General features: G+C 32.5%; 1 protein-coding gene across 2 annotated transcripts in view; it reads left to right on the top strand.

Annotated features, from left to right (window-relative positions):
* The first annotated feature begins 7,027 nt into the window (after nucleotides 1-7,027).
* The window catches only part of LOC107018940 (very-long-chain 3-oxoacyl-CoA reductase-like protein At1g24470), a 29,977-nt gene continuing 22,509 nt past the window's right edge, over nucleotides 7,028-14,495 (top strand). For both annotated transcript variants that reach the window (XM_015219538.2, XM_027917348.1), the window contains exons 1-2: nucleotides 7,028-7,775; nucleotides 7,989-8,124. In XM_015219538.2, coding sequence (XP_015075024.1) covers nucleotides 7,271-7,775; nucleotides 7,989-8,124 — 641 coding nt within the window. In that variant the 5' untranslated portion in view covers nucleotides 7,028-7,270. The remainder of the gene's footprint in view (nucleotides 7,776-7,988; nucleotides 8,125-14,495) is intronic.

Below are 14,495 nucleotides of genomic sequence, written 5' to 3'. Positions count from 1 at the left end.
CTCGACGGCCCGTCGTGCACATGACGGTCCGTCGTGGGTTCCGTCGACTCACACAGTTTTTTCCAGAAATAAAATCTGCTGCTCAAAACGACTAAACAGGTCGTTACAATTACAAAAATCTCAAATTTTTCATTCTTCTCGAATATATTCCTTAGTTGTCCAATACATTTCAAATGACATATTACTTGGGGGAAGGGATGAATTCTAGAAGGAATAGATATGTATCCGAGAGGAAATAAATGTATCCAAAAGAAAATAGGGATGAATCCGAGAGAGGAGTATAATATCTTAAGTTATGAATTTATCTAATTTTTTCAACCAAATAATCTGAAATTATATTGGGTCTGTATTACGGGCCTTAATATATATATATATATATATATATATATATATATATAGAGAGAGAGAGAGAGAGAGAGAGAGAGATTAGTTTAAGTTATTCTATTTAAGTAATTAAATAATAAAAATATAATGAATAAATCATAAATACATTATAAAATTTTATATACAAAGCACATGTTATGTTTATTTTTATGGTGTAAACATGCATGGATAATTAAATATTTTATTGTCTCTAAATATGATCATATTTTGATATCTAAATCATATCTCCTGATGATTTGATAAAGTTATTTATTTCTTGAAACAGGAACAAGCCTAACACTACTCTAGTAAATAAAAGATCCTTATAGAAAATATATAAAATTAAAAAAAAATTCCCTTGTGTTGAAGGGATACAAAGATGGTTAAAATGGTCCTGGCTAGATTAGGGCGTACAAAATTGAATTAAACTGCAAATTGAGTTAAATTAAAAAAAAATTCGATTAGTGGTTGGTTTGATATTGGAAAATAAATTTGATTATATTTGGATTGGTTTGATTTAGCTAAAAAAATCAATCGAGGACCAAACCAAGCCGACGTTATATACATAATTTTAAAATTTTATTTTATACATAAAAATATTTACTTTGATATAATTTTTAAATTATTTCTTATACTTTTCATAGTTTTTATCTTTTAATATATTATTTCAAGTTTGAAATTTAGAATTTCAAATGGTTCCATAAAGATTAGAGTCCACGGATGTTGGTAATTATAATGAAAATTAAATCAAAATCAAATTAATACTAATGCAAAAAGAAAATCAATTGAACACTAAGAATGATAATAATATTGAATATTTGTTCTTTGGTTTTATATTGGTTTAGACAATTAAAATACATAATCTGATTTTAATTTTCTTTAATATTTAGTCGTGTAACTAAAATAACTAATACTTATTAAACTTATTTTAGCATGATTTAGTACTTTTAAATTATGATCATTTTCATTATGACTTGTTAATTTGCAACATATTTTTTTACGCGATTTCTTATCATTATTATTATTATTATTATTATTATTATTATTATGGATGTTTTAGTGTCATTAATCATATCATATTTTGTGTTGTTTCTTTAGAAACACCTTAGATAGTTTTATTTTGGTAGAACTGAAGAAATATTTAAAGTACTTATATGTGCCTATGAATACTTTATCGAAAAAATTCGGAAAAATCCAAGGTTGAAAAACCCAAGTTTTATTGATTTGGTTTGATTTATAGATTTAAAAATTCGATGCAAATGATTTGATTTGAAATTTGAAAAACCCGAACCAACATGACCATGTACACCCCTATTATGGCTAACTACTCATACTCTCTATAATAATTCCTTTTTGTTTATTTTTATTTGATCAATTTGAATTTTGGATATATTTTATGAAATAATAGTTAATAGAAAATGTCAAACATCATTACAAATAATAAATTCGGTCCATTCATGGAACCAACACATAACAAAACAATAAGCAATTCAACATATATCATGTGTGGTATTCAAGCCTATCAAATAAAATTTGTATTAAGTGTGGTGTCCAAATTAACAATAGATATTTCGAATCAAGCATGGTATTCAAATAAATTGATAATAAGTATCAGGCACATTCTAAGGCAACCGATAATGTGCATTAGGCGTGGTACCTGATCCAACCAACAATCACAAACATCACACAATCACAATCCCATTGAATACAACCACACTTGCAAGACTACTAGTGTTTAAGACAAATTCATAGCATGAGATTTGACAAAAACACATGTATCATTTCACATTATATCCCTTAATTCATATATGCATATTGCACAAGTATTACTAATGAAATAATTAACAAGCGCTCGTAATGTAAATTGGGAAAGAGTTCAACCATCACTAACCTCGAGTCAAGCTTGAATGTTCTACTGAACCCGATCTTTCTCTTTGTTACGATGCTTAGCTTGTTGTTACCCTATAAACAATCGTACAACACAAAATCAACCAAAAATAACTTAAAATTGGATTCTAATCTCAATCTCCAGGCCAACTCTATGATCATCCTGACGAACTCGGGCCTTCCCTATGGATATTTTACCTAGTTGCATGATTTATAGTTAAACCAGCGAATGACGATTACAATCACAAATAAATAGTTTATGCAGAAAAAATGAGGTTTCTACCCACGGATTCTCACTGCACCATATTTCCACTCTAGGTCAAACTGAACCCTTCCCAAGTCCCACGACTATAGATTCTAAGGAACAAAAATTGAAGTAACAAGTTGGGGAAACGAATTACTTATCTTTATGAAGATTCTACATGAAAACTCGATGAAAATTGTCCTAGGTTAGCTCTGCACTTCCTCAAACCATTTTTGAATGAAAATGGGTACTGATTTTGGAGAAATTCCAGTATTTACAACTACTTATTATTGGGAAAGACAAGGCACTAACAAAGAATGCCTGACAGGATAACAGCGGAAGAAACCCAAGTCTATACTTTCCCTTCTCGATTTGAACCAAGAGAAGACAAACAACCACAAGCAATATGATAGTAAGGCAGCAAGTAATTCAACCAAACAACTATAACAAGGCAATAATAAACCAATCACACAAGACACCAAGATTTACGTGGAAAACCCTTCGATGTGAAGAGTAAAAAACCACGGGACCAAAAGCTCCACTATAATCACCAAGAGTTACAATATTGTTCTCCAAAATTGGACACAAAACAAGTGCCAAACAACGAGCAACAACAAAATAAGATTGCACCAAATCTAGAGAACTAAAGGAGCAAAATCACCAATTTCGCAGCTACTGTTCACGACAGCAAAACTGAAGCTGCAGGCCACCAAATCCAACTCTGTCAGTTCCTAATCAAAGATTGAGATGAAGATAATATGCTGTCCAAAAAATAGCTCAATCGGACAAGAAACGAAGAGGGAATCGCAATTTGAAGTTGGCTGTTAGGGCTGAATTTTGACTGCGAAAACTGCTCTCTTTCTCTCTTTTTGGCTGCTGAAAAAACTCTCTGTGTATATGAAAATAAGACCTAAATAGGCTTATATTTGCCTCATAAGAATGGGCCTATGGGCAAAAATGGGTTGGTCCAAATTGGGCTTTTATTTATCCACATAGGAAAGGAAAAAGGCACATAACCCAACACTTATCTAGTCATAGGCCAAGTCTCTCTATAGAGCACTGTAATAACGAAAATTAATTTGGTTGTTGTAGAAGCGTGTAACCCGTTGTAACGACGTGCACAGAGACATAAACTCATAAATCCTCCTAAAATTGCTCATATCACAACACAACTTCAAATCTTTGCGTTGCAATCCACCCGTTTCACGCCAAGTTTGATATCAAAAAAATGATTGGGTAAATTCTTAAGCAAATTAAAGTCGATTTTCCTTTTAACAAAGATGTTAAGGAGTCCGTAGGAATTTTCGGAAAGAGAGTCATGTGAGTAGAACTCTCAATATGGGAAAGTGGCGAGAGAGATAGGAGAGAGGCGTGTAAGATTTGTTTTGTATAACAAATACATGTGAATTGTCATACCCTGAGCCTACATCCTGGACGTGGCCGACACTCAATGACCATTGTTTGGCCTTGATCAAGCGGACACTTAGCCTAACTTACTTAACTCAGCGGAAGACTTAACTCAATATAAGAAATATTCTCATAAAAATACTTGAATAAAATAACTTGGCCAAAATGACATTTAAGTCTCATAATAGAATATCTGAAATACAAATAACGAGAGTGAAAAACTAAAATATTTGACTGTCTATGAAGCCTCTTTAATATTAAGATGGATGTAGGGCAGACCCCACAACATCCTATGAAAGAAAATTAGAAAGCAATAAATATGTGTCCTCCAGAAAGCAATGAGGCTCACAACTGACTCTGAGTGCTCAGCTGGATTAATGAGGCGCTGGATGATGTTGATCCTGGTTATATGCGTCTGCATCATGATACGATGCAGGCCAACTGCATCTATACATTAAATGTACAAGTATGCGAGTTGGAATGCTAACAAAACTTAAGCTTGAAAAAGAGTAAGAAGGAACACTTATCTTGAATCTGTTCAACTCATGAATAACTTGACTTAATATAAAGCAACAAGACGTATGCAATATATATAAAATCTTGTAAAACAATGTAAACACTTAGTTCGATAAAGAAAATGCAATAACAAACTCAATTTTACTTATATATGAAATAATATAGTTTCAGTGGGAGATTCTCTAACCAACAACCACCACTATGAGCCTAAGTGGTGATATAACGTCTTGCCCACGCTGCCAGAACCGTCATATACTTTGTCATTGCATATAACTACTTACCTTAGTGGATCCACTAGCTTAACTTACGTGATCATCTAAAAAGTATGACCCTTTAATATCCATGATGGTTACATGGTTTTCATGGAGACTTGAGTTAATATGAACTTTCATCCTCACATTGGTGCTCAATACTACTCCCAAAATATATTTAGCTCATGCTTTTAAGAACAACTTCCTTCTTTGGCTAGAGATAATTTCTCAACACTTAGCTTTAAAAAGCTCTCTCGAAATCACTGTTCCCTTTTCTTGCTCAAAACTCTTTCAAAAATCTTAGTTTCCTCTTATCTTAAATGTGAAAACATTTATAAACTCTTAGGAAATACTTAGTTCCCTTATAATCTTTGAGAAATGAACTCAACTTTTTACTCTTTGCTTAACTTGAAAATTGAGTCTTAAATCAACTCTTAGGGAATACTTAGTTCCCTTATATTTCTTTGAACTAAAGACTTCAACTCTTTACTCTTCACTTAACTTGAAACTTGAGTCTTGAAGCAAAGTTTAAACATTTATTAAAGACTCTTGAAAACCTTTAAGAACTTTGCTTTAGACTTGCTTCTTAACTTTAGACTTGACTCTTAATTTCTTTGACCTTGATTTTAGGTTCCGTTGAATGAATTTATGAATTCAAGATTATGATTCCTGTATTCGGTGATTCCTAGATGTTTAGAAATCATTTGAAGTAATTAGAATCATTGGAGAGTGTTAGTACACCTAAGAAAGGACTTAAATAGGCTAAACTACGAAAACTGGGTGAAAAAGCTCGAATTAGGGGCGCGCTGCGCCAACCCCAAACCACTGTGCTCATTTTGGGCGCACTGCAGGCGCGCCGCCCCTGCCTTACTGGCGCTATGGGGGCGCGACGCGCTTGATCCTGCCTAGGTGCGTCTGATGAGTTAATTCGTTTTCTGATCTTAAATCCTCTATACATCCATAGTTCTTTTCCCTAACTCTTAGGATTATTAATACCTCCAATACTCAATAGATGTAACTCGAAAAACAACTCGAAAATTATGAATTAACATCAATGGGCATTGAAACAACTCAACCAACAGAATTTCGACAAAATTCATCAAGAACTCTCTTTTTAACATGTGACCAATTCTTAAACCACTTAATTGAAATAAGTTTGGTGTGTGGATGAAATAAACTTACACGAAAGATCTCACATACCTTGATAGGGATCACCTACGATGAATTTCACTCACAAATCCTTGGCGTTCTTGGCGAACTCTTGACTTTTCTCCCTTTCCTTTTTCTCTTCTCTCTTCTCCAAACACTAAGCGTAAAGTTTAATTTTTTAATATGAACTAAAATTTGTTTTTACCTCAAATAAATCCCTAAAACGAAATAGGAAATTAATTGGTGAAGAGACTAGTTTGCCCTTCCTTAAATCCGGATTGGGACCTTCCTCAATGCAACAGTCCAATGGGCTCCCTCATACGATATCAAAAATGCGTATACTTGGTAGCGTTGGAAAGATCTCTTCAAAGGCTTTCCAACCATATCAAGGACTACCTCTAACTTATCTTGATTTAGAAGTTATGGTCGTTTGAAAATGACCAAAACTCACTTTGTTAACTTAGAAAATTTTCCAGATTTCTCCTTTTCTTTCCAACAGTGATTATTTTTAGTTTTTTCACTTATTCCTAGCTAATTCAAATTTGTGAGATGTTACATGAATCCACTTGGAGATAATGTATCTAGAAAAAATTACACCTAAATTGAATCTTATGTATCTGAGATACATGTACTTGGAAGCATAAAAATCTGGTAAGATACGTAATATTGTAAAGTAGAAAATATATAAATAATTGACTCTTAAACTAATGAGATTGATGCATGTAGCCAAAAAATATTTAGAATGAGTATGGTCCTCTTTTTCTACCTAACATCAAGATAATGAACATTTCCTATGGGGACAAAGGATATGGTCCTTGACGTCTATTTAAAATATGTCTAATCTTCTACAAGTAATTAAACCTACCAATCTTTACTCACACTACTCATAGGGGGCAAAGTCAGTGCACTTCCATTTATTCATTCATCAAATAAGTATTTATTTACTCTCTTGGAAATAGTTATTAGGTCAGGTTCATTCATGAGGATGCCAATTAGCCTGCTAATTTGTTATCTTGTTTTCTTCCTAAATCCTATCTATAACATATAAAAGTATATCATTATAATTTCTTTTGTAAAAATAGATTTTTCTCAACCTAGTATCAAATTAGGATTTTAAAAAACATTGTCTATTTTCTAAAGGATATCTATGCTCCAGGCAAAGAAAAATCATTCATTTTATGAGGTTTCAAATTCATTATGAATAGTAAGTCTAGAACCTAGTTATTGGCATTTGATGTAGTCAGTTTAAATAATTCAGAACCCATAAAATTGAAATCCTGATTTCGGCTCTGATAATCTCCGACCTAAAATTTGCTTAACTACAACTTCTCTTCTTTTGTGATAATAAATCTTCGTCTTTAACTAAAATCAATAAATGCATGATATATAGGGTAACATAAGGGATAAGCACTTTGTGAAACATTCCTATTTTCTTCTCCAACAAATCAAGAAAATGCTTTCAACTATGGTGATTCACCTCAAAACTCAACCTCTCTTTGTTCTTCTTCTCTCCTTCATTGGATTCATCACCTTCTTAAGAAACTTCATCATTTTCCTCAAATGGATTTTCATTACATTTTTAAGAACTCCAAAGAATCTTGTCCAATCTTATGGCTCTTGGGCACTCATCACTGGCTCAACGGATGGAATTGGAAAAGCTTTTGCTTTTCAACTTGCACAAAAAGGTCTCAACCTAATATTAGTAGCAAGAAATTTAAACAAACTACAACAAGTCTCTAGTGAAATCAAAACTCAAAATCCAAATATCAAAGTCAAGATTATTGTTGTAGATTTCTCTTTTGATGTTACTAAAGGGATTCAAGAAATGAAAAAAGGAATTGAAGGATTGGACATAGGTGTTTTAATTAATAATGTTGGTGTCACATATCCAAGAGCTATGTTTTTTCATGAGGTGGATGAGAATATATGGAAAAATATAGTGAAAGTAAATTTGGAAGGTATACTGAACTGTGTTATCATTTCATTTTATGTCTTAAATAAATTATATATATCATACTTTTAATTAGTAAGTTATTTTTCAAGTGTCACATTTGAGATTTGAATCTAAAATTTCTTATCTGCGCTCTCATATATTGAATTTTTGTTTAAGAGGAAGTGATAAGAAAAAATATATTTTTTTTTATTTACTTAATTATATTTTCAATGAACAGGTACCACATTAGTGACGATGGCGGTTTTACCAAGCATGATAGGTAGAAAAAAAGGTGCCATAGTGAATATTGGGTCTGGTGCTTCCATTGTTGTACCTTCTCATCCTCTTTTCTCCATCTATGCTGCAACTAAAGCGTGAGTCCTTCTTCTTTACACTTAATTTTCTTTCTCTTTTCATTCATGACATGTGAACGAACATATATCTCGATTTTATTCTGTTCGTTTTATTTTATTTATCTTACTTTTTTAATTTATTTAAAAAAATATAACTTTTCATTTTAATAAGTTAAACGTAACTAAGATAAAGTAAATTGAAATGAAAAGACTATATAAATTTTCAATTCTTATCCATCGATTGAGATGTATAACTTTTTTTTTTTTGACATGATATTAGAAGTGGACTTGTTTTAATTCTTAATTCAGCAATATTAATTAAATACTTTTATTATATTTTTGTATATACGGCCGGTGCACGCTTTAAATTGTCCATATTTAGGTGTATGATCAAGTGTTCGAAAAATTTCACATTTGAAGTATTATTGTCTGGTCTATTATTCTAAAAATAGGTTTTTAATTTTAATTTTAATGTGTAACGTAAAAGAAGGATTTCTAATGTAACATAAAAGAAGGATAGTTACTTTTTTCGCATTTTATTTTTAGTATGAATTACTTATTTTTTAAGATTTAATACTAAATATTTAGTAGGAGTAATGTGAAAAAATAATAGTCATGTCAATCATGATTTTTCTTAATAGTCGAATCAAATTTAAATATGATATTTTCACTGTTCCAATTTATATGACATCTTTTATGTTTTGAGAGTCAAACAGTTTAAATTTGATCATAAATTTGCGTATGGAATCTTTAATTTTTTTGAAATGAAATTTATATATTTATAAATTACATAAAAAGTACTACGAGTCACAATAATTGATAAATCAAAATGTTTATAAGATCTATGAAAAATTTAAGATCAAAGATAAACTTATTTGATCCTTGAAATCTGAAATGTGATATATAAAATGGGGCGGAGGTGGCAATTTTCGGATTTGAAGTTTGACAGATCTGGAATTTAATTAGTTTTTAAGTATAAAATGAATGCCTTTGCTTAGGTGTTTTATGGAAAGAGGTGGAAATATTTACCTAAATTCAATTAAAGCTTGATAAAGCCTTTTTGCTTCTACACTCCTCTTTTCTATTCTACTTCTAGTCTAAAATTTTTAAAAAATAAATTATTTTGAGATTTTTGTATGGTTCAAAATGAATAAATTTTCCAAAGCACAAAAATATATTGATGTTATAAAACTATAGAATAAGAAGAAGAAACTAGAGAGAAAAGAAGAGAAGACTTGTTATTTCTCTTGATGAATTTATTTACAATGAAGAGGAGCACTCTATTTATAGGAGAAATCTAACTTGGTTCCCAAGTAGGACTCTTTAACCATATCCTAAAAAAGACTCCACATGATAGACATTCACTATAATACAAATACTTTATAACACTCCCCCTGAATGTCTAATTCATAGATGATGTGTCTCGTCAAAAACCTTACTAAAAAACTTTAAGAAAAAAAAAACTCTAGTAAAGGAAAAGAGTACACATATCTATTAATACGCATCTAGGCTGCCTCATTAAAAACCTTACAAGAAAAACCCAGTGGGACAAAACCTCGTAAGGAAAAAAGAGTACAGCGCGTATTCACTCCTCCTAATGAGAACATCAATCCAGAGACTTGAATCTTCGCATTCCAAGCATGTGCACCATCTTCTTGAAGTTGCAGTTGGTAGAGACTTGGTGAATAGATCAGCCACATTGTCACTTGAACGAATCTGTTGCACATTTATATCACCATTCTTTTGAAGTTCATGTGTATAGAAAAGCTTCGGTGAAATGTGCTTTGTTCTATCTCCTTTTATGAATCCTCCCTTAAGTTGTGCTATGCATGCTGCATTATCTTCATATAAAGTGGTGGGTACTTTATCACATTTCAAACCACATTTCTCTCGAATGAGATGTATCATAGACCTTAACCACACACATTCTCTACTTGCTTCATGAATAGCTATTATTTCAGCATGATTAGATGAAGTGGCTACGATGGACTGCTTTGTAGATCTCCAAGATATGGCAGTCCCCCCACATATAAACACATAGCCTGTTTGGGATCGAGCTTTGTGTGGATCAGATAAATATCCTGCATCAGCATAACCAACAAGATTTGGGCTACAATTAACAGAATAAAATAAGCCCATATCAGTTGTCCCTTTAAGATATCGCAAAATGTGTTTGATCCCATTCCAATGTCTCCTAGTAGGAGCAGAACTATACCTTGCTAACAAGTTAACAGCAAAAGCTATATCAGGCCTTGTAGTGTTAGCAAGATACATTAGTGCACCAATTGCACTAAGATACGGTACTTCAGAACCAAGAATTTCTTCATCCTTTTCTTGAGGTCGGAATGGATCCTTATTCACATCAAGTGAACGAACAACCATCGGAGTACTTAATGGATGCGCTTCATCCATACAGAATCTTTTCAACACTTTTTCTGTGTAGGCAGATTGATGAACAAAAATACCATTTGTCAAATGCTCAATTTGCAAACCAAGACATAATTTTGTTCTTCCCAGATCTTTCATCTCAAATTCATTCTTTAAATAATCAATTGCCTTTTGAAGCTCTATTGGAGTTCCAATAAGATTTATGTCATCAACATAAATAGCAAGTACAACAAATTCCGATATTGTTTTCTTTATAAAGACACATGGACAAATTGCATCATTTGTATAACCTTCCTTACTTAAATACTCACTAAGACGGTTATACCACATGCGCCCAGATTGCTTCAAACCATATAATGATCTTTGCAATTTAATTGAATACATTTCTCGAGATTTTAAATTACACGATTTAGGCATCGCAAATCCTTCAGGAATTTTCATGTATATCTCATTATCAAGTGATCCATAAAGGTAGGCTGTAACCACATCCATCAAATGCATTCCAAGTTGCTCATGGACTGTGAAACTAATGAGATAACGCAATGTTATTGCATCCATAACGGGTGAGTATGTCTCTTCATAGTCGACGCCAGGCCTTTGAGAAAATCCTTGTGCCACAAGGCGTGCTTTATACCTTTGTATTTCATTTTTCTCATTTCTTTTTCGCACAAAAATCCATTTGTAACCAACAGGTTTAATACCATTAGGTGTTTGAACTATAGGTCCAAAAACTTCACGCTTGGCAAGTGAATTCAACTCTGATTGAATTGCTTCTTGCCATTTTGGCCAATCATTTCGTTGTCGACATTCTATAACAGATTGAGGTTCATGATCCTCATTATCTTGCATGATATTTGTTGCAACATTATATGCAAAGACATAATCAACCACTATTTCTGATCGATTCATATTAGTTTCAACATCTCTTAAATTTATGGATAGTTCATTATTTCCTTGAGTTTCAAGTTCATTGATTCTTTCATGAATATCAGACTTATTCAAATTTTGAACTTCCATATGAGATTCTTTCATAGTGTCATCTTGACATTTAATCTTTCTTTTTCTAGGATTTTGATCCTTAGACCCCAATGGTCTACCACGCTTTAGGTGTGTTTTTGACTCATTAGCTATGACACTAGTGGATGGTCCTTTAGGGACATCAATTCGAATTGGGACATTCTCTGCAGGAATATGTGATTTAGTAATCCTTTTCAAATCTGTAAATGCGTCTGGCATTTGATTTGCAATTTTCTGCAGATGAATAATCTTTTGTACTTCTTGTTCGCAAGTAGAAGAATATGGATCAAGATGAGACAATGATAAATTTTTCCACAAAATTTCTCGTTTTATTTCACTATTCTCTCCCCCTAATTTTGGGAAAACTGTCTCATCAAACCGACAATCTGCAAATCTAGCAGTAAACATGTCTCCAGTCAATGGTTCAAGATAGCGTATAATGGAGGGTGACTCAAACCCAACATATATTCCTAACCTTCTTTGAGAGCCCATCTTAGTGCGGTTTGGTGGTGCCACAGGCACATATACAGCACTTCCAAAAATTCTTAGATGGGATATATTAGGTTCTTGACCCATAACCAATTGCAATGGAGAAACCTTATGATAACTTGTCGGTCTGAGACGAATAAGTGTTGCAGCATGCAAAATTGCATGTCCCCACACAGAAGTGGGCAACTTAGTTTTCATAAGCAATGGTCTTGCTATTAATTGCAAACGTTTAATTAATGACTCTGCGAGACCATTCTGAGTATGAACATGAGCAACGAAGTGTTCAACTCTTATCCCAATTGCTAAACAATAATCATTAAATGATTGGGATGAAAACTCTGCAGCTTTATCAAGACGAATGGACTTAATCTTATTATCAGGATAGTGTGCCCTTAACCTTATTATTTGTGCCAATAATTTTGCAAATGCCAAGTTACGAGATGACAATAGGCACACATGAGACCATCTAGAAGAAGCATCTATTAGAACCATAAAATATCTAAATGACCCACTAGGTGGGTGAATAGGTCCACAAATATCCCCATGTATACGTTCCAAGAACGCAGGGGACTCAATCTTAACTTTCATTGGTGATGGTCTCACAATTAACTTGCCTTGATAACAAGCAGTACAAGAAAATTCACCATTTAAAAGAACTTTTAGGTCTTTTAGTGGATGTCCATTCGAATTTTCTATAATTCGTCTCATCATTATTGACCCAGGATGTCCTAGACGATCATGCCAAAGTACAAATGTATTGGAATCAGTAAACTTCTTATTTACTATAAAATGTGCCTCAATTGCACTAATTTTTGTCCAATACAAGCCAGAAGATAAAGCAGGGAACTTTTCTATAACACATGTCTGCCCAGAGACATACTTGGTGATACCAAGATATTCAAGATTTATTTCATCCATTGATTGGATATGATAACCATTTTCACGGATATCTTTAAAACTCAACAAGTTTCTCTTAGATTTTGGAGAAAACATAGCATTATTAATGATGAGTTTAGTTCCCTTGGGCAAAATTACAATGGCTCTTCCAAAACCCTCAATCATATTAGTACTACCAAAAATTGTAGTAACATTTATTTTACCCATACTTAAATGAGAAAAATATTTCTTATTTTTGAATATCGTATGTGTTGTACCAGAATCAATCAAACAAATATCTTCATATTTCGATAATATGTTCTTAGAATTATCCATATCTTCACATGAAATGACATACACAAAATAAATATATATTAAATATTAGTGTTGTCAAAAGGGTACAATATATTCAAAGGAATAAATTAATAATTAAATATTAGAAATTGAGCCTTAATTTATTGTTTCCTCTAAGTCAAAAACGAGTTGTTAGGAAAATAAAATAAAATCATTATTTAATCCTAGTTAATAACAGACTGCATGTTTTTAACATTAGATCAAGTTAAAGACCTAATATAATACAAACACGTGATAAAGTTTAGTATTTGACTAACTCTATCATATTAGAATCATATAAATAAAACAATGAAAAATATATATTATTTTATTAAGAATTAAGGAACAAGCTAATGAACGACTAAACTAATTTAAAATACTAATATTCATGCAAACAACTATCATTACATGAAATTTATTAATAAATACTACAAAAAAAAAATATCACTCTTCCATGTTCACAGAACCATCACCAATTAAGTGATCTATTTTTCCTTCAGGATGTGCGAAGAAATCTGCTATATCCAAGTGCGTGATGTCAACTTGATTTTCAGAGATAAAATTTGCCTCAGGATTTTTCTCTTTCTTCTTTAGTGATTCTTGATAAAGCTCAACCAAGTGTTTGTGAGTACGACAATCACGTGCATAATGACCTCTTCCACCACATCGAAAACAACCTTCCCTAGTTGCTTCACGTTTCTCATCCTTTCTTTTTTCCTTTTTATTTGATGAATGATTAATGCCAGGAATAGAATTACGTTCTTGACCATAATCACGACCACGACCACGTCCACGACCACGTCCATGACCACGATTAGGACCGCGACCTTTTCCACGCCTAGCATGGTGGGCGTACGCCTCATTCACTTCAGGAAGTGGTTCAGATCCAGTAGGTCGATTCTCATGATTTTTAATAATAAATCATTATTTTGCTCGGCCACAAGAAGATGAAAAATTAGTTCAGAATACTTTTTGAAACCTTTCTCTCGATATTGTTGCTGTAAGAGCACATTCGAGGCATGGAAAGTGGAGAACGTCTTTTCCATCATATCAATCTCACTAACCGTATCTCCACATAATTTCAATTGAGAAGTGATTCTGAACATGGCAGAATTATACTCATGTATAGACTTAAATCTCTTGTAGCCTTAGATGCATCCAATCATATTGTGCCTTTGGATGTATGACCATCTTCAAGTGGTCAAATCTTTCTTTTAGGTTTTTCCACAAAACAAGTGGATCCTTAACTGTCAGATATTCGATTTTCAGAATCTCGTCAAGATGATGAC

This window comes from Solanum pennellii, chromosome 5, assembly GCF_001406875.1.
Source record: "Solanum pennellii chromosome 5, SPENNV200".
Taxonomy (NCBI): Eukaryota; Viridiplantae; Streptophyta; class Magnoliopsida; order Solanales; family Solanaceae; genus Solanum; species Solanum pennellii.
Note: the sequence above shows the minus strand (reverse complement) of the source record. Positions and strands in the feature narration are given on the sequence as shown.